The sequence below is a fragment of the Glycine max genome, chromosome 9, assembly GCF_000004515.6.
Source record: "Glycine max cultivar Williams 82 chromosome 9, Glycine_max_v4.0, whole genome shotgun sequence".
Classification (NCBI taxonomy): Eukaryota; Viridiplantae; Streptophyta; class Magnoliopsida; order Fabales; family Fabaceae; genus Glycine; species Glycine max.
The window spans coordinates 4,244,588-4,259,294 of record NC_038245.2 but is presented as its reverse complement, the minus strand read 5'-3'; the positions used below and the strand labels follow the sequence as shown (position 1 = coordinate 4,259,294).

General features: G+C 31.4%; 1 protein-coding gene across 1 annotated transcript; it reads right to left on the bottom strand.

Moving 5' to 3' along the window:
* Positions 1 to 3,167: 3,167 nt before the first annotated feature.
* On the bottom strand, positions 3,168 to 5,705 carry LOC100807819 (isoflavone 2'-hydroxylase). The gene is made up of 2 exons (XM_003533526.5): positions 4,695 to 5,705; positions 3,168 to 3,981 (listed from the first exon to the last, which is right to left on the bottom strand). The coding sequence occupies exons 1-2, from the start codon at positions 5,589 to 5,591 to the stop codon at positions 3,382 to 3,384; spliced, it is 1,497 nt and encodes a 498-aa protein (XP_003533574.1). The 5' UTR covers positions 5,592 to 5,705; the 3' UTR covers positions 3,168 to 3,381.
* Positions 5,706 to 14,707: the final 9,002 nt, after the last annotated feature.

Genomic DNA, 14,707 nt, shown 5'->3' with positions numbered 1-14,707 from the left:
TGCATGCGAACGAGCTTTATATAATACTTGAGGCATAACGTGCCGTCAAACCCGCAGTGTTTTTTTAGTACAATATTTGACTTGAATTTTGTCCACTTCTCATTCTAATGTTTAGCAGCCCTTTTTTATAATATTCGTATAGATTTAGATTATTTTACTCAACTTTTGTCTAGCAGAATAGCAGCCCTTTTTTATTATCAATTATCATGCACTTTTATACTCTCTTTTTTTTAATGTGGTTTGTTTTCAATTATTACGATGAAACCGTATTAAATTTTGATGTCGATAAATAAAAATGAAAAGCAAATTAAATAAGGGCTGAAAATTCAAGAAATTAAGCAAACTGAATAGCATATTATTTTTATATATATTGATATTTCTTTTATATATACCTCAACAAAATCTTACTTTTCTTAACTTAGATCTCGAGTCAATTTTGATGTTTTGATGTTCAAATAATCAAACGCCACCGAGCTGTTCTACGTTACGTAAACAATTAAATTATACTTTATTTAGTGAAAAAAAATTGACTATAATCCTGAAAGGGCCACCATTATTATTTCTAGTTCTACGTACGATTCAGAGATGGGAATCCCGTTCAAGTTCATCGCTTATCAGTCAAAACTATCTTCGGATCGGAGAGTTGGGAAGGGAATCCCATTCAAATTCATCGCTTATTATCAGTCAAAACTATCCACAGACCACAATAAATATAACATATTTGTCTATCAAATAAATTTAAATTCAAATATACAGTTATAAAATTTTAGATGTTATTAATTTTCATATTTCTCTTGTGTTTTGGTATCCAAAAATTCACTTTATGAAATATAAATTAACTACAAAAGGAAGTCGTTTTTTATTATTTATTTTCAGTTAAAATAATTTCAACCATAATTACACAAATAACATGCTTTATTTTTTTATTTAAACTTTTTGAGGAATGAGTAAAAATAGAAAAAAAATTATTTTCTTTTGATTAATTCCATTACAAAAATTTAAAATCAAGTACTAAAGTTATGTTTTAAAATCTTCATTTACAATTTATTTGAACTTATTTTATAACATTAGTATTTGTATATATGTATATATGAAAATGCTTATTCAGTTAGAAAAATAACTTATAGTAGTACGTACATAAAGACCTATGTAATAAATATTTATTTAATTAAAATATTTACCAAAGAAGCCCAGAATGTACTCTCTCTCTATGAAAGTGATTGTTGTTAAATGTTTACAAATATGGCTGCGGTGGTTGGGGTACGTGCAGAAGGCCATAATGTTCAATGCATCAAGTATAGTACATGAACATGTTGCCGCTTTTTTACTCAGAAAGCTGAACCCGAAACTCTTGGTCTTTGGACAAGGTATCCCATTGGTCAAAAGGGAAATCGTATACCAATATTCAAAGGGAAGATAGGGCATCATTCTAGATGTTATTTAATTAGTCTTATCAGTTATCATTGACTCTCTAGAGGGTTCAGTCTTGGTAGATGATGTTCATAGTCATATATAGTGATATTTTAAACTGGACCATGTTGGATATATGTTTTTGCAATGGATTTGAATTATTTTAACATTTTTTATGTTTTTTTTTATCAATAATGGTAATTTATTAATTTTACTAAAAATTTGAATTCGTAATTTTTCTCTCGTTCCTTCTCTCTTCATCATTTCTTAATTATTAAGTCAACTTATATAAGTTGGAAGATCTTTCCCAAAAAATATTAGTTAGTGGATTAAAAATTTTAATTTGTTATTTTTTTTATAGGCTTAATTTGTTAGTTTTCTCTTTTTATGTTTTTTCTTAAAAACTAAAAATCTAAGATTACCAGTAAATATATTATATTTTTTGTATTCTTTTTCTCTGATAACATGAGAGCAAAAACAACAAAAGTATCAATTCTTAATTTAATTAAACGTCCAATTCTCAATGAAACATAGTCTATTTAATTCTAATTTAGAAAAAAGGATAATTAATTAAAGAGAGTTATTATTCAGATTTAAAGTTTATCTTTATATTTTTCACAATGGGTTTTTATTTGTTACATTATTGTCTAGGGTTTACACATTCAAAATTGTAGAACAAAAATACACACTTGCTGACTCTGTTTTGGAATATTAATTGTTTCTTTAAACCTTGTTTTAGTTTTATAGGTATAACTAAAAAATATATTAATTTACTAAGAAAATATGTACAACATGCACATTGTTAATACTAGATTTTTTAGTATTTATAGACAAGTTTTTAAAATGATTTTCTGTTATTGGCTAAAAGCTTGTGTTAACACATAAAAACAAACACTAAATAGACACTAGCATCCACTTTACATCTGCCTTTGATTCAATGCTTAAAAGCCAGAAGCTAAGTAGTAGTGTGTCTATGTTTTTGGTAAATGCCACCTATTGGCACCATGTTTAGCGTCCACTTAACAAATGCTAAACTAATGTTATAGTTTCGGACTATGACCAACGAAACTGATGTCAACTATGGCTAACACTGCAAGTTCCCGTACTCAATCCACCAACTCAACCCAAATAGCTTTTACCACAACTAATTGAATTCCAATTCGCATTCCCCGTTCTAGAACCATTGCTCTCTTTTGAAATTAAATGTTGTGTAGATTAACAGTTTAGTTGTGTTTGAAAAATAAGAAAAGTAATCAAACCTTATGACAATTTTGTCAGTAAACTCCAATATCTATAAACTCTTGATCAAACAATGACTGCAAGAGCTAATTTAGTCCCTCTAGCTAAATGTTTGGAAATAGGGAAAACACTTTTGAAGATGGCTTTGTGATCTAAGGCGAAAAAAAAAATGACAACCGCAAAGATAAGATTGGAGCAAATGTCTATCTATGTCAAATTCATGAAGGAACTCTTGACTCGATACAAAAGAAATCGAGTCATAAAAATTGCAATTTTAAAACTGATACAGGAAAAGCTCTTGAAATGGAGATCCTCATCTTTAAAGGCAACTCAAGAAACTCATTTTTTTTCGATCCTATGATCTGTTGCCATATGCGAGGCTTTGACTTATTCGTTCAAACTTAGACAACTCTTTAATAGCTAACATCATAATCGGTTCTTAATTCATCCAAGCAACACCAATACTGAGAGAAAGCAAAGGAAAAATCTCTTTTTCATAAGTACTATGAATCATCATATTGAATAAAACGTAAGGAAATTTATTCAAGAAATTATGGATGCATACAATATTGATATAATGCACACCCAATTCTACAATTGGCCTTGCCGACATACAATAAATATTTTTTAATTTTAACACGTATAAGACAATCACTTACACACTGTAACTATAAGTAATTAGATTCTCGATCACCCAAGTTTACCAAATAAAAATACTATATATTACAAACTTCAAATTTTAGTGGCAAGTGGGCGAGCTTTGCACATGGCCTCCAACGGAATCAACCTTGATAAGGTGATCCAATTATTCTCTGTCATATCAAGTTTTTCCTCACTAACTCTTTTCCAGTCAAAACATTGAATCAACAATCCTAAAGTAAAGCTGACGCTTTGCATAGCCATGGGTTCTCCTGGACAAGCCCTTCTTCCCATCCCAAATGCTACCAACTTTTTCTCCTCTCCCTCCACATCAAACCTCTCAGGTTTAAAGCATGTAGCATCATTCCATAACTGAGGATCTCTCTGCATGCCCCAACCATTAATGATCACAATTGTGTCTCGTGGGACATTGAATCCTTCAATAGTAATATCTTCTGAAGAAACATGAGGTATTAGAATTGGAGCTGGGGGATACAACCTAAGTGTCTCAAGGATGATCTTTCTAAGATAAGGAAGTTTTGGCAGGTCTGACTCATTTAACAAGCGGTCTTGCCCTACTTGTGTGTCCAATTCGTCTTTTGCTTTCTTCAACACCTCTGGATAATTCAATAAATTAGATAATGACCACTCTAAAGTTCCAGTTGACGAGTCAGTTCCGCCAAAAAGCATGGCCTGCAATCCAAAATCCCATATGAAGTGTTAAAAAATACATTGGTAGAGCATATCATGTCATTTTAAATTAAATTACAATGAAATAAAACCACTCTCTTTTGGAAGAAAAATAAATAAGTTGGGAAGAGGAGGAAAGTGATAAAAGTACTAAATCAATTATTATGAATTTAAAATATTAAGGTTGGAAAAATCAAAATTATTGAAATTATTATACTTTCAAATCATTAATTTCTCATGGATTTTTATCATACTTCATTTTTATTAATATTAGCCGCAAAAGAAAATATTAAAGGGACTATAAGGAAAAATCTAACCCAAATACAGTCATGCATGAAGTCAAATAAAACAACCACATGCATATTAATATAATATAACAGATTGCAACACCAGTCATGAAAAGCAACAATTAGAAAATAGTTTTGACTTCAACGAACTCCAAGAATACAACTGAATGTTGTCACCAAGAATGTGGTCCCTATCTGCTGAACAATAATTAAAACCGCAAGAATATATTGCTTCTATTCTAGCTATACCTGTATTTGATTCAGTACAATTTTATTTTAAAAAACAATCAAGCTCTTATATAGACATGTTATAAAACACCTTGCCATGCTTTCTCTCTTAATTTTTCACTAGGTGATCAGATATATAACACAAGAAATTACTAGCAAATTAACAAAATAATTTTCATGATAATGAAATAAAATAATTACCAAAGCAAGGCCTTTGATGATTTGGTCAGTGTAGTACTCAGGCTGAGTCTCTTGCAGTTTGAGGAGATGATCAATCATGGAATTCTCACGGTCCTTCTTGCTACGGTTCTCATCAATGATCTCATTCAAGATGGTATCATACCTTTTACTAATACTCTTCAACCTCTTCTCCACATTCTGAAAATCGAACCACCTTAGGAATGGCAAGTGATCTCCCTTATTAGCCACCCCCATGAGTTCTAGCATCTCTGTCACTGTCTCTCTGAACTCCCTCGCTTTCTCAACGTTCTTCAACTCACTCTCCTCTCCGTAAAACCTCTTCCCTGATATCATCCTCATGATGTTGTTGTAGGTCAAGTCATTGAACATGGAGCTTATCTCCACGCGCGCAAAACCCTCCTTGGAGTTCTTGGCCAGCAACCTCTGTACCAACCTTTTCGTCTCGTCGCTTCGGATTCCGGAGAAAGAGTGGACTCGCTGCGTGGAGAGGACGTCCAGGGCGGTGATGCGGCGGAGGTTCCGCCAGTGCTCCCCGTGGGAGCAGGACCCTACGGTGGTGTTGTTGTAGAATATGTATTTTCCCGAGAGAGAAGGTAGCCGGTTGGCCAAGGCAACGTCGTGTTTGGTGAAGCATTCTTGGTATGCTGTTGGTGAGGAAATGACAACGGCGAGACGTGAACCGAACCAAAGGGAAACGATGTTTCCATATTCTTTGGACATGCGTTGGAAGAAACGGTGAATAGGTTGTTCGAGGAGGTTAAGGTTACCTATTATGGGAAGAGGAGGAGGACCTGGTGGTAGGTTTCTCAATTTTCTTCTTTGGAAAAGGGATTTCAGTGTAAGGAATAGAACCAGGAAAAGGAGAGAGTAAGACAACAACAACAACAACATTCCCATGCTGATGAGTACTTGATTGTTGCACCAAAGACTATACTGTGATGTGATGTTATTACTTACTGGGAAATTAATCACTATTACTAGTGATTAGTGTTTATGATATTTGAGTGGTGCAATATGTAGCATGCGAAGTGACCTTTATATAACACTTTGTCATAATGTATGGTGGAATTTTAAATTAACAAAAACTCATGAATGACAACCATGTGGCCTCAAACAGTCAATATTTACTCAACTTTTGTCCAGTCGTACTACTATTAGCAGCCCCCTTAGACTATTAATATACTTATACAGTATCAGCTGGTCTTATATTTTTATATATATACAAGAACATGTCTTGACAGATAATATTAATAGACAGTTCTGATGAGGCCTAATAATCACAAAGTGGATACTATATAGTTCAAAAAAAATGTTTTTTTATATGCCGTTAAAATTAAAACCCATCATATTAATATTAATGATGATTTATGGTTGAATAATAATTTAAAATTCATAATATAACTATTAAATTATATATATATTTTTATTAAAATTTTATTTCTCTATGTTATTTTAATTATCATAACTTATATATTTTTAATATTTTTATGATACTGTCATATTATTGTTTTAGTATAGTTATTATTTTATCTTATAATTTTCTCCTCACACATTCAGTAAAGTTGGGGAGAAATGTCTTCAAAACCAAATTAAATTATTTTAAATTTTCAAACAAATAAAAAGTAATAAATTAAGTTTGATTTTTTTTTAATTATGCTATTTGTATGAAATATCTACCGATTTTACTGATGATTAATTTTTGTTGAAATTTTCCTGATTATTTTAAGTAGGGTTCTCCCTCCTAATCATATTTTCTTTATTCATAATACTCGAATTTTAAACTTTACTTAAAAAAAAGTTCAATATTATTTGAATCAATAAGTTATTAGTATTAAATTTGATTATTGATTCCTACTTTAAAAATTGAATTCAACTTAATTGTATATAATATTTATCATGTTGAATTTAAGTAACTTTATATTCAAAATAAATCAATAAATAAACCAAACCCCTAACACATTGGTGGGTATTCTTTCGTCGTGAATGGTTCAAATTCAAAGTCAAAGACTCGTGGTGTCTCAAAAGTTAAAAATAAATAATAATTTTCTTTATCATGCAGTCAAAAAGATAAATAAATAAATAATAATAAGGAGTAGAAGAACAGCTATCGCATTGAAATTCGAAAGTATTCATACTTTTCCTGGGTATTTGGCATAAAGAGATAACAAATTATAACTTACACTTACACTAAACTTCTATATCATCAACAATTTTATATAAAATTATTTTGATTAATTTAATTAATAAATTATAATTATATAATAAATTGAATAATATAAAATTCTATAAATATTAATATAAGAATTTTTTACAGTATTATTATATTATAAAAAAATTAGTATTAAATATTAAATAAGACTATATAATAAAATAATTTAACCATATAATTAATAATTTAGTATAATTAAATTATATTACTCTAATTTTATCCTTATCCTTAATTTGAATCTTCAAATAATCAAACTCCGCCGCACTGTCATATATAATTATTATATTTCCCGAATCTTTTTTTTTTCACAAAACATTTTTTTAACAAATATAAAATTATAACAAAAGGAAGTTCTTTTTTTTATATTTAGTTAAAATAACGTCATCGACAATTTGGTTTTTTATTTCAACTTTTTAAGGAAACAGTACTGAAAGTAACATATTTTTCTTTTTCTGTTGCTTAATTCATTTCCTGACAAAAAATTACAAACAAGAAAAAGAATATGTTCCGGTCATAAGTCACCTCTAGATCGATACTTAAGATAACTAAGCATCAAAACATTGAAGTTGTCCGGTCGCGACGTGACACCGAAATAAAAAATTAGATAAACAAAATGTTTCCAAAAAAAAAATGGAAAACTTATTTAGGGAATCATCACAACCATTTATTTAAGAAAAACATCTAGAAAATAAAAATAAAATAATGAATGGTCTACGATTTGAGAAAAAAAAATTGAGAGTCATTTACACACCGGAAAGATGTTAACACCTCACACGTCGGTCATGAAAACGATAGTCTTTAATTGAGTGTGCTAAAAATAAAATGAGTTCTTAATTATTTATTTTCCCTTGAAGACATGCATTATATTTGTTGTATTTTTTTTGTTTATTTAGAAAATAAAGAAAATAATATTTTTATTTTTATTTTTTTGGAAAAAAAGAAGAAATTTTATGTTTTTTTTTTAACTTTTTTAGGTTGACAAGGTGTTTGTCCTTGCTCTTATTATCTTCAAGTATAATGAGAAAATCAAACTTATGTAGTTCTTTGTAGAAAAATAGCTTGTGTGTTGGATTGATTTTATTATTATTATTATTATTACTTAAAGATTTTGATTTTGTGGTAAACTTTGTGAAGTCAAACAAGTCAGAGACCCATCATGACATTCACAAAATTTACTCACACTTTATTGAAACACTGTCAAGCAAGTCGGAAATTCAACATGAAATGCGAGGAACATGAAAAAGGAGAATTGAGTGATCATTTATTTGAGAATTTTATATTTTTCAAAAAAAAATTTAGGTTTGTGATAACCTTTGTGAACTCATGCAAGTTGGAGACTCAACATGATGTTCAAAAATTTACTCACATTATTGAAACACCACCAAGCAAGTCGGAGATCTAGCATGGAGTGCACATAATGTAAGGGTGTACTAAAGAATGTTAATGTGGATTTATAAAAATAAATAAATAATTGACATAGTGTCATGAAATCAGATACATAGAATGGGAATAGAAAGAGATAGACTAGTAGTGTGAAGTACACTTAATAATTAAGGATGCAGGATAAAAACATGGGGGAAATAAGATGAATAACGAGATATTTACAATACATTATTAATTAAACTAATTAGTTAGACAATGATAACAATAAAATCTCATTGAAGAATAAACGATAAAGACAATAAAAAAAATACAATAAAATAAAGAGTCATTCACTAATATGCAAAATTGTTTTTATTTATCTATTTTTTAATTTTTTTCAAAATCAAAAGGTTGACATTGACTTAATCAACACTGACGGAGTGCTGACATACCGGTCTAACCACCATCCTAAGTGGCAGGGGTGCATATATAGAGAAGGGGTGTATTCATTAGTTTCATTTTATCTCGGACTTAAAGAAAATGGGTTGGGCCCAAAATGAAAAAAGTGCATGTGTTGAAAAAAGGATGTAAATAGTGGTGTTCATTTTATTTCACACTTTACTAAAATGGGCTAGGCCCAAAATAAAAAGTGCATTTGTAAGAAAAGACAGTGTAAATAGTAATTTCAAATTTTTTTTCAAATTTGTACAAAAATGGGCTAGGCCCAAAACATAAAATGGGATGCATGTATTAAAATACAGGGTGTAAATAACAGCGAAGGTGAAGGGTGGCAAGGGAAAGAGAAAGATGGTAATGGGATAAAATCAGATCGTGCGAAGGACCCAGGAATCTAAACCCTTCTTCCTTGCATTCGCCACCGCATGCATCGTCATTCCGGGCATCACAAGCTATGGCATCATGCAACTCACTAACAACCGCAACAAGAAGCTCGAGTCCCATCTTCGCACAAATTCTTCATAGAGATCTAGTATTTGTCCTAAACATTTTGTCTATCCTTTCTCTTTGGAATATAAACATTTTTCAAATTTGGTAAAAAAAGAAACAAAAGAATAGGAAAACATAGTAGAAGAAGAAGAAAGGAAATGTGAGAAGAAAGCATGAGAGAGTGAGGAAATGATGGATTAACTGATGATCACTCTCTCTTCTATGACAAAGCTTGTCAAATGACGTCGTCGGATTGATTCGTTTTCTTTTCCCAAGATCTATGCTCCTTTGTGCTTTAATTCCAAAGACCTTCCTTTTTTTAATTTGTATGCACATTGTTGTCTCTTCACCTAATGGGTTCTCTTTAAGAGCCCAATAGATCACACAATATATTTCTTCTTCTTCTTCTTTATATTGTTCTTTTGTTTTTTTTCACGTTTTCTCTCTCTTTTGTTTCTTTTTTTTTTCTTTTTTTTGTGTTTATGTTTTTTTTCTTTTTGTTAATTTTTTTTACTCTTTTCCTTCGGGACTGATTTAGGGTGTGACAGAAGCCCATCAATCTCTTTTTAGGTTTCTGGTACTTCTAAAAGAAAAACTCCTTTAACATCGATTAAAAAAAATTGCCGTATCCTATTTCCTCTAGATCATTGGAATTTATGTATAGGAAAAAACCGTGATCGTTCTCCCCAAAGATAGTCACATTCCATGACACCTCAAAATTCTTCATTTACAACACGCTAACCATAAGAAATTCAAAAGACAGGAAGAATATGGAGATTCAAATTGTTTCTCGTGATGCCACACGAGAATCTAAGCCTAGCGAGCAATGTCACTCCAAAATGGACCGAACCACAAGAAATTCAAAAGACAGGAAGAAAATGAAAAGGTTTATAATCTAGCTCAACAACCCTTTTACAATAAAAAGATGTTGAAAAACTAATTTCAGTATCGATTTTTAAAAAACTAACTTGTCATCGTGTTTTTTTTTTTTACATCATTTTTAAGACAAACGATGTTAAAAGTATTTTTTATGGTTGTGTTGCCTTCGTTATATTGCCCACGGTGTGTTCTCAACCCCTTCCACACTCTATGGAGGTAATTTTTATCCAATTGTGTGTGTACTGGTTCCTCCCAATTTAGGGGGAGATGCGTGATAAGTAATGTGAAATCCCAAAAGTGAAAAATTACATCTTTAAAAGGGATTAATTCTCGATGGCTATTTCAACGAACGCAAATGTGAGGGTGGTATCCAAGCAAGTTTTCATGCTTTGACTTAGTACATTAACGCAACCTTAAAACTACTTAAGCAACTCTCAAAGTTAAAGTATGAACCTCATACCAAGGTCAAATATGAACCTCAGATACCAAGTTAAAAAGGTACACAATCTTTTAACCTCAAGCTTAATAAAGCGAAGAGGCTTAAATTTGAGCCAGACCATGGTACTAAATTGGGTATGGACCTAGCTAGGTTACCGAGTTAACTAAGGGGTTACATGATAACTAAGTTGAATCGTGCATGGTACTGAGTTAAGGGAATCTCACATGATATATATATCTGAATTCCTCCGCGTGGCAAGCCTCCAGTGAAACATATGTTACCAAGCTAATTGAGAGTTTTCAGTATAGTGTAGGAACAATGGTTCACTGCTTGTGTGCGTAGTTTCAGTCGCAACCACACATGGTCTTAGCCATTCACAACGCACCCTTTGAGGTTTATAAACAAATTAGTGCAGTCAAAATAAACATAAACATAATGGAAGACATGAGAATAAACATAAGAAAGTAAGAGAAGTTCATTATGCGACGCCAAAGTTAACCTTCAAGAAGGTAGTTGAAAAATACTAGGACCGTGCCGAAAACTTTAAGGAGGTGCCCGAAAGCTGCTAAGAGCACGTTTGAAACTTAAAGCAGTTCATATGGTGATCATATCATGGAAGGTACACACCCTAAAATTAATTTTTGATTCATGGGGATTCATATTTTTGAAGTTTGTAGTTGGCAGATTGAATAGGAATGTAGGAAGGATAGCAAGTCGGCGTAATGCAGGGCATGGAATACTGTGGGATGCATCATTGGTCAACACTTAGCTTACTTAGGATGATTTCTATTTATATAGTGTGGGATTTCCACTACTACAAAAATAACATTTTATGCCAGATTTTTACATCAGATATTTTACAATAGATGTAAAAGTTGATGCAGTATTGGTTCTAATTATAATTGATGTAAAAAAAAAAAGTTTATTTGCACATCTTCAAGTTCTATAATAACAAAAAATATAAAATATTAAACAATACACATATTATAAATAAGTAAATTCTATAATAACAATAAAGTATATAAAAAATTAAAAATAAACATTTAAAAAAAACTAGAACCAGCAAATACGTGTTGCGGTTCACAGCGCTGCTTCCGTGTGTTCATGATCCAGCAATTTCGGCCTGCTGTTTGCTTGTACCACCTTGAACAGCAATCCCATTTTGCTGTTTCTCATTGATCATTTATTATGTCTAACAAATCCAGCTTTGGTAACGAAATTTGCATAGTTAAAAACGCAAATTGAAATGGTTGGTTTATGTGAATGCCACATACTCTTTTCCTTTACTTTTTGTTTTGCAAAGAATTACGTGGAATCAAAATAATAAGTCAATTTTTCTGGTTAACCTTGGTCAAAAACAAACCCATGACAGTAATACGTTTTAGGACAAATTCATTTTGATAAAAAGTTTTTAAAAAGGACCCACATGGGTCAATCACACTCCCGAAACTATAGGCAAACGCATTTTCTTCTCTATCTTGCAAGTCTAACAAAAAAAGGTTCGTACATTTCGTAGGAGAAACTGCCACTTGTCATCTTAAAATTAGGAATGGCAATAATGAAATTCGTATCCATAAATATCCTCTCAATTTTGATGAAAAATACTTGAATTGATTGGGGTCAAAATGAAGATGTCACTATCCGTCTCATATCCATTCCTGTATCCGTTTCTGGTGATGAAATTATTAAAATTTGATTAATTACTGGTTAATGTTTTTATAATTTTTACATAATTCAAGATTATATTTTTGATGATTTTTGTAGACAAATGTGCTGCAAATACAAGTAGTTAAAAATAAATGTATAACAATCAATTTTTTTAAATCAGATTTTCAATATAATTTTTTTACAAATCTGAACCGAGAACGGAACGAGGACGGGGCATCCGATACCCGACGGGTGATAACAAATTTTAATAGTAGATTTTCTAACAAATTTTTTAAACTTACTTTTATCGATCATTGCATAAAATTTATGTGAATTTTTTAATAAACAAATCTAGTCAAAATAAGACGTAAGACTTATTGTACAAATAATTAATCTAAATTTTTATTGTTAATGAAATCTAACTCAATTAGTTGAATATGATGTGTTGATTGTTGTAAATTTTTTAATACTATTTTAGATTCTTACAGATAAATTAAAATAAATTTTTATTATTTTCTTACTTATCAATAGTATGGTGATTTTTATTATATTCTTACTTATCAATAGTATAGTGTATAGCTAATTTTTAGATAAGTTTAATTAAGTTTCTCTTATATTTTAAACTTGTGTTATGTAAGCGTTGATTTTGGTTCAATTATGTGTTATCTTAGCGTTGATTATAATAAGTGAACATCATTTATGACCACTATTAACCGATTAATTAATGACGATAATTTGGAAAATTTTAGTTAATCCAATCTTATACGTTAAATTAAATATGTTTTATGTCAATATCTAGCGGCTTGTTTACGTGGTCAATGTTGCTTAATCTGTTTTTTTTTTTAATACTTAATCTGTTTTGGTTTAGCTAAGATGAGAGTAAAATGTCATAATACTTAATCTGTTTTGGTTTATCCACATTTCCACACTTATATTTTGCGCGCATAAGAGATGCCCAAACTGTGTGCCGCTTTGAGATTAACTTCCAACCTATCTTCATCGTGTAAGCTTTGTTTATACTTCATGCTGACCTTAGTCCCAACCCACCATGCACAAATTCTCCCAAGAAACAATGTGAATTTTATGGGCTTCAATAGTATCGCCCCATATAAAAGACATGCACTTCTTGTCGATGGACTCACACACCACCACAGCTCGCAGGGAATTTATCTACATTACATAGGTTGGCAACGCTTGGATCATCAATTGGGCCAGAGTGACACTTCAAGCCATAGACAAAAGATTAGATTTCTAGCTGTCAAGTCTTTTATCAACTTTTTCAGTCGCATAGTTGAAGGTTTGGGAACTAACAGTTTTATGAAAAATGGGCACGCCAGGGTATTTTCCTATGTTTTCATTGCATTGAAAGTCAAAGCCTGCTGAAGTCTCCTCCTTGATATGCCAATTTACATTTTTCAAAAAGAAAATTCTTATTTTTTCCTCATTCACTTTTGCTCCTGAACTCTCACAAAAGTTCCTTAAAGCATAGTTGATAACATCCACCCAGACAACAGATGTCTCTGCAAACAAAAAAAGGTTGTCTGCAAAGGTTAGCTGTGAAAAAGTCAGGCCACCTCTAGAGATCTGAATAGGCATCCATAGATTCTTCCCCACAACTAGATTAATCGTATGGATAACTCTAGGCATAAAACAAAAAGGTAAGGCGAGATAGGATCGCCTTGTCTTAGCCCTCGCTTAGGCTGAAACTCCTCCAACGCTTCCCAGTTTCAAAGCATGCTACATATATAGTAGGTGAAGAAATACAATTCCATACCAACGAAACAAAATTAGGATGGCAACCAATGTCGTTCAAGGTATCTCACACAAAGTCCCATTTCAGTCTGTCGTAAGCCTTTTCTAGATCAACCTTTATCACCATCCAGCCCATGTTTCCCGTCTTGCTTCTCATTGAGTGGGAGATTTCTTGAGAAACTACAATATCATTAGCACATTAATTTTCCTCTGAGGGATAAAACTAGCTTGATAATATTATGAACAACTACAATCTTAATCTGACCCTTCAAAGCCTATTCATGTTTCAACTTATTCTCAATGATATGGAAGCTAACACGTTTCTAGCTTTTACACCACCCTAAATATTCCCCGTTTGACACTAAAATCTCTAGGAATTTTGCTCTTTCTTCCTCGGTAATATTTGTTTTCCCACCTTTACAATTACAAAGCCATGTGTCATCATCACCAAATCCATCACACCCAACAAAACGGGTGTCTAAATTTAATAGCTTATCCATCCACACATTGTTTCTTACTTATGGGGTCTATCCTTTGTCCCCCATCAATGTGGTCTTAATATTTGAATCATTTTCTACTTTTCTTTTATTCTTCTTCCTACTCGTGTAGATTATGTGTCTCTTGTTTTGTATTTCCCTCTAGTCCACCCTCGAAAATCCTAACAGAACTATTAGACGTCAGATTCTTTTACTTTTTCTCTTCCTTCTTTTCCTTAAACTACCAATCTGGAACAATTACCATTTCCTTACATACTCTCTTTTAGTCTCAAATATAAAAAGA